The sequence below is a fragment of the Populus trichocarpa genome, chromosome 2 (assembly GCF_000002775.5).
Source record: "Populus trichocarpa isolate Nisqually-1 chromosome 2, P.trichocarpa_v4.1, whole genome shotgun sequence".
NCBI lineage: Eukaryota > Viridiplantae > Streptophyta > Magnoliopsida > Malpighiales > Salicaceae > Populus > Populus trichocarpa.
This window is the reverse complement of record NC_037286.2, coordinates 22,284,194-22,291,166: the sequence shown is the minus strand read 5'-3', so window position 1 is coordinate 22,291,166 and position 6,973 is coordinate 22,284,194. Positions and strand designations below refer to the sequence as shown.

General features: G+C 41.1%; 1 protein-coding gene across 12 annotated transcripts; it reads left to right on the top strand.

The window, feature by feature from the left end:
* The first annotated feature begins 1,196 nt into the window (after positions 1–1,196).
* LOC112326567 (extensin-2) lies at positions 1,197–5,548 on the top strand. Of its 12 annotated transcripts, XM_052450928.1 has the most exons (5): positions 1,197–2,718; positions 3,202–3,882; positions 4,069–4,161; positions 4,306–4,943; positions 5,056–5,548. In XM_052450928.1, exons 1-4 carry the CDS (start codon positions 1,323–1,325, stop codon positions 4,905–4,907), a joined length of 2,772 nt encoding a protein of 923 aa, XP_052306888.1. In that variant the 5' UTR covers positions 1,197–1,322; the 3' UTR covers positions 4,908–4,943; positions 5,056–5,548. The 12 variants fall into 12 exon arrangements, with proteins under 12 accessions (XP_052306888.1, XP_052306882.1, XP_052306880.1 ...); XM_052450922.1 differs by having other exon boundaries at positions 1,197–1,581; positions 1,678–2,718; positions 3,202–4,943; XM_052450920.1 differs by having other exon boundaries at positions 1,197–1,629; positions 1,678–2,718; positions 3,202–4,943.
* The last annotated feature ends 1,425 nt before the right edge of the window (positions 5,549–6,973 follow it).

The window sequence follows — 6,973 nt, the reverse complement described above, 5'->3', positions numbered from 1 at the left end:
TTATTAAAAATAAATTTAAAAAAATAAAAAAAAAATATTATTTTAATATATATTTAAAAAAAGAACTGTTTAAAAACCTAATTCAACCCCACTCAAGCATGTCCTTGATGTGTCTCTATCTTCTTTTTTTTCCTTTTTTTTTTGCCCTCTCCATGGTGTGTTGCTCAAAATACCCACAAAAGCTGCACTAGCACTTATAGCGATCCACAACTCATAATTGAGAAATCACATGCAATATTGATTAAAACATGGCATCCAAATAAATAAAAAATAAAATAAAAATTAAGCCTCTCGTTCGTGAAGAGAAGTTGCTTGTGATATACCCCATTAACGTGCATCGTTGAAGAATTAGGGAGAGCTAGGTTTGCAATCTGCAAAGCCATGACAGCCAGTAACGTGAACATCTTGCTTTCTTAATTTGACTCTTCTCAATATTTCTCTCATAAATCTTTAATTAATATAGCACTGTTTTCTTCAAGATCCCAGAGTTTCTTTTTTCCAAAATAGCACAATTTTAAGAATATTTAAAGAAATTCCACAGCGCAGTCCATGAACCTGTATACTGCTTTTTTAAAGTATTTTTGAACTGTAAGGGTTTCGAGAGAGGGAAAAAAACCCACGATCTTTCAAATAATAATAATAATAAAGAAATTAAAGATGGCTAGAAATTAGTAATTAATTGGTTAAGCATTTTCTCATGAGAATGTGAAAGGGAAAGGCTAGGATCAGGTCGTGATTTTTTGAGTGTGAGGGCTGGAAGCATATTGGAGCTGCCACCTGCCTTCTTTGACAACTATTAGAGGAAGAACAATATTTTATAAGTGATCTTCTCAGAGCACTAATAATCAAATTTGGACTTCAAAAATATGGAAAGCTTATGAATCATAAGGTGATGGGAGGTCAGCAATAAATAAATGAACAGGGGAGCGGAGTGGAATGAATAAAAAACGACTTGAAATAGCGAATTAAATCATGATTAAATGATTAGTTAGATATTAGTTCACAATGAATAGAGGAATCCAAGAGCACAAAACGGTGTTTGATTTTAAAAAAAGAAAAATAGCATGGAAGGCCAGCTTGAAAACCCCATTTGCTAGATTAATATTCCAAAGACCAATTCGTACTGGTCCATGATCGATGATAGCTCTCCTTCAACGACCATAAGTGCTATATATACTTTGTGTTTCATGCATGCTTTCTCATCAAAAGAAAATAAAAGCACAAGTTTTTCCTTCACCTTCTCTTAATCCAGTAAGAAAGAGAGGTGGTGTGAAATTAAGTCCAACACATTGCCGATAGTTGGTGGGATTTCAGGGGGAGGAATGACAGGTTCTAGTGGCGGCCCCCTAAGGGGTCGTCTTTGGCCTCAATTGGCAGTGGCATTGACTATTCTCTTTGTTGCGAGCAATGTAGGTTCAGTCTCAGGAGATGCTTATGTTTACAGTTCTCCACCTCCACCACCGTATCTATACAAGTCTCCACCACCTCCTTCTCCATCTCCACCACCTCCTTATGAGTACAAGTCACCACCTCCTCCATCACCATCCCCACCACCACCATACATGTATAAGTCTCCACCACCTCCATCCCCATCCCCACCACCACCATACATGTATAAGTCTCCACCACCTCCATCCCCATCCCCACCACCACCATACATGTATAAGTCTCCACCACCTCCATCCCCATCACCCCCTCCACCATACATGTATAAATCCCCACCCCCACCATCCCCATCCCCACCACCACCATACATGTACAAGTCTCCACCCCCTCCATCCCCATCACCCCCTCCACCATACATGTACAAGTCACCACCACCACCCTCTCCATCCCCACCACCACCATACATGTACAAGTCACCACCACCACCTTCACCATCACCACCTCCACCTTATATATATAAATCTCCTCCACCCCCTTCTCCATCACCACCACCTCCCTACTACTATAAATCACCTCCACCCCCAGTACATTCTCCTCCTCCACCATATTACTACAAGTCACCACCACCACCTTCTCCCTCACCACCCCCACCATATTATTACAAGTCTCCACCACCACCCAAAAAATCACCACCTCCACCATATTACTATAAGTCACCACCTCCTCCCTCACCATCACCACCCCCACCATACTACTACAAGTCCCCACCTCCACCTAAACATTCACCACCTCCACCTTATTACTACAAGTCACCACCACCACCCTCACCATCACCACCCCCACCATACTACTACAAGTCCCCACCTCCACCTAAACATTCACCACCTCCACCATACTACTACAAGTCACCACCTCCACCCTCACCATCTCCTCCTCCTCCATACTACTACAAGTCTCCACCTCCTCCTTCACCGTCTCCTCCACCACCATACTATTATAAATCTCCTCCACCACCTTCTAAATCTCCTCCACCTCCTTATTACTACAAGTCTCCCCCACCTCCAACTAAGTCTCCACCTCCTCCAACACCATACTACTATAAATCCCCACCACCACCTTCACATCCTTTACCACCACCCTATTATTACAAATCTCCACCACCACCTAAAGCTTTACCTCCTCCATACCACTACACTTCTCCACCTCCACCTGTCATTTACCCTCACCCCCACCACCATGATTTAATGGTCAAAGTGGTAGGAAAGGTTTACTGCTACAAATGTTATGACTGGGGATATCCAGTGAAGTCACATGATAAAAAGCATCTAAAAGGTACATTTTGTTTTAAATTGATTAAGCTTTACTAATATTTTTCCTTAAATTTTCACATATATCCCCATGTTTGTTTTCTTGATTTTGCATATCATGCATATATTTTTCATATTTCTAATTTATAGGAATGTCTCTAAGTTATATGATTGATCCATTTTCCAAACAATAATATTAGTGCTTAATGGCGACCAACTTATTAGGCATATAACTTGATTATGGATATTAATTATTAAAAAGATCCTAATTCTAATTAATTATTTTATTTAAATTAACACCAATGCACACATGCACATTAATTTGAACATCCATGTTTGAATTTTCATTCCAAATAAGGAATTGTGGTACCTTTACTAAGAATAAATGTAGTTATTAGAGAGGGTAAGGAATACTATTATTTATTTTAGTTTGATGTGCATAATAAACTTATTGCTATTGTGTTAGTAATGACAATACATGCTCATTTTTTTGTTGTAAATGGAACAGGTGCCGTGGTGGAGGTAACATGTAAAGAAGGTGCAAAAAAGATCAAGGCCTATGGTAAAACCAAAATCAATGGAAAATACAGCATCACACTGAAAGGTTTCAATTATAGCAAATATGGAGGCAAGGCATGCAAAGCCAAACTTCACATGGCACCAAAGGGTTCACCATGCAGCATCCCAACTAAACTACACTGGGGTAACAAGGGTGCCTCTCTAAAGGTGAAGTCCAAGACAAAGTATGAAGTTGTGCTCTCAGCTAAACCGTTTGCTTATGCTCCTAAGACCCCTTACAAGGAGTGTGAGAAGTCCAAGCCCACTCCTGCTCCATACTACTACAAGTCACCTCCACCTCCTCCTCCAACTTACATTTATAAGTCACCACCACCTCCACCTTATCTTTACAAGTCACCCCCTCCACCACCATATATTTATAAATCACCACCACCACCAACTCATTCCCCACCACCACCATATTACTATAAATCACCACCACCTCCTTCACCATCCCCACCACCTCCATACTATTATAAATCTCCACCACCACCATCTCCATCACCACCACCACCCTACTACTACAAATCGCCTCCACCACCTGTACACTCTCCTCCGCCACCATACTACTACAAATCACCTCCACCTCCAGTTCACTCTCCTCCCCCACCATACTACTACAAGTCTCCACCTCCACCATCTCCACCACCACCATACTACTACAAATCACCCCCACCACCAGTTCATTCTCCTCCACCACCATACTATTACAAGTCACCACCTCCACCGGTTCATTCTCCTCCTCCACCATACTACTACAAGTCACCTCCACCACCGGTTCACTCTCCTCCCCCACCATACTACTACAAGTCACCGCCTCCACCATCTCCATCACCACCACCACCATACTACTACAAGTCACCACCTCCACCGGTTCATTCTCCTCCTCCACCATACTACTACAAGTCACCTCCACCACCGGTTCACTCTCCTCCCCCACCCTACTATTACAAGTCACCGCCTCCACCATCACCATCACCTCCCCCACCATACTACTACAAGTCACCACCCCCGCCGGTTCACTCTCCTCCCCCACCCTACTACTACAAGTCACCACCTCCACCGTCACCATCACCACCACCACCATACTATTACAAATCACCTCCTCCACCGTCGCCATCTCCTCCACCACCTTATTATTACAAATCCCCACCACCTCCATCCCCATCCCCTCCACCCCCGTACTATTACAAGTCACCACCACCACCATCACCATCACCACCACCACCGTACTACTACAAGTCACCCCCTCCACCATCGCCATCTCCTCCTCCACCCTACCACTACAAGTCTCCCCCACCACCCTCTCCTTCACCACCACCTCCATACTATTACAAGTCTCCCCCACCTCCCTCACCATCTCCTCCACCACCCTACTACTACAAATCCCCACCTCCCCCCTCACCATCTCCTCCACCCCCATACTACTACAAATCCCCTCCTCCACCATCTCCATCACCTCCACCACCTTACTACTACAAGTCTCCTCCACCACCATCTTCATCTCCCCCTCCTCCATATGTCTACAAGTCCCCACCTCCCCCTTCACCATCACCACCTCCTCCCTACTACTACCATTCACCTCCCCCACCAGTGAAATCACCTCCACCCCCGGTTTACATTTATGCTTCTCCACCACCACCAACACACTACTAGGCTCGAAAAACTCCTCCATTCATCACAGAAAATCAAGTAAGTGAAGTTTCTTTTTAGTCAATTCTCACCATGTCATTTAGTGCCAAAACATTTCAATCTGTGCAGTATAATTAATCAGTTCACATTTCCCATTGTTGTTGATTTTCAGGTTTTAGTTTCAGCAACGTAATAAAGGAAGGCTCCAATAGCGAAATGTGTAGATACGAAGCATCCTATCCAAATCCATTCAATAAGGGTCTAAGTTTTGCGTCAGAAAGCTACAAGTTTTACCATTCTCCAGTCTCAAACTTCAACGTGACAATCTTGCACATCATCATCTTATTATGTTCAAATATTGGTTTTGGCTTCAAAATGTTCCCTATCTATGCCTTCTCAAGATTAGGAAGTGAGATGGGAGAAGAAGGAGACCCGGATTTGGAAGTGGGCTTTTAATTAGCAGAAATTGTTTGTTTGTTCTTAATTTCTTTTTAAATTATTGATCAAATGGGGGGTTCCATCTAATTTATTTACTGTTTGTGCTACCGTACAGCCCAGTTTCATCTGGGTTCTATTTATTGTGGGCAGTTGTTGTTTCCTGGACCTTCTTGTGCTTTGCAACGAGGTTGTTCGTAATAAAAGACCACCTTCCTCTTCTGTCGCAATTATTTTTGTTTATATGCTGTCATTAGTAGCATGGCAGCAGCGAGCTAGGGCTATCTTCCTTTTGCCCTCTGCAAACCAGACCATCCATGGCACAAACCGGCAAAACAAACAGAGGGAATTACTGATAAAAATCAAGAAGAAAGAGATAAAGCAATTACACGTTTATCGTCCTGTGTGTTGTCAAATTATTGAGTGCCGTAGCTAGTGCGTGTCTGCTTTTTCTTTGCTGCCTCGTTCTTTCTGTTGATTCTTTCAAAAGTGCGAGTGTTCAAAGGAGAGATGACAAGCCTTCGTATTCATGCTGGACCCATGTTAATTCAAAAACCTTAAAAGCTATATACTAAGTGATTGAGACATCAATATAATTGATTAATTGTAGAAACTTGAGCGAGCTAGGGCTATCTTCCTTCTGCCCTCTGCAAACCAGACCATCCAAGCTAAGGCACAAACAACTTCAGTTGACTGGCAAAACAAACAGAGGGAGATACTACTGATAAAAATCAAGAAGAAAGAGATAAAGAAATTACAAGTTTATGTCCTACTCATGTCTTTTCATATTATTGAGTGGGTGTCTGCTTTTTCTTTGCTGCCTCGTTCTTTCTGTTGATTCTTTCAAAGGTGCAAGTGTTCAAAGGGGAGATGACAAGCCTTCGCATGCATGCTGGACCCTGTATACTTAAGTGATTGAGACATCAATATAATTGATTAATTGTAGAAACTCGAAAAATTAACTCTTTTTGTTTGAAGTATAGGAAGCCTATCCTTTATTAAAGAACGAATCCCATGAAAATGATTGCTTGGATTACATTTGTTTTGGTGTTTTTGAAGTATTTTTTTGTAAAAAAATTTAAAAAATATTATTTTTCATTTTAAATTAATATTTTTATGTTTTTAGGTTATTTTGATGTGATAATGTTAAAAATAATTTTTTAAAAATAAAAAAAATATTATTTTAATACATTTTTAAACTAAAACACTTTAGAAAACAACCACCGTGAAAATCCCAAACACCACTCTAGAAATTAGTCTCCTCTATAAATTAGTGGTCAAACCAGTGGAACCTTCCTGGAATCAGACAAAAAATGTTAGGCCACTCGAAAGAACTTAAGAGGCACATGTTCTTCTGTTTCGTTCCTTTCTTAAAACGGTAGGTATCCTGTTATACTCACGGAATATAAAAATCGAAGCATATGCTCTGGTTGTTCCATGGTGATGGGGCATTAATTATAATTTAATCCCTGTAGTTTAATAAAACTACTTAACTAATCCACCAAGTATGAAAAATAATCCACTAAGTATGACAAATAATTAAGTAATTTATTAATTAGCATCGTCCATCATTAATTTACTGGTTTTTCTGACAAAAATCCCTTCTCTAATTCTTTGTAAAATCGATGAACGACTGGGTTTTAATTAGTGGGTTT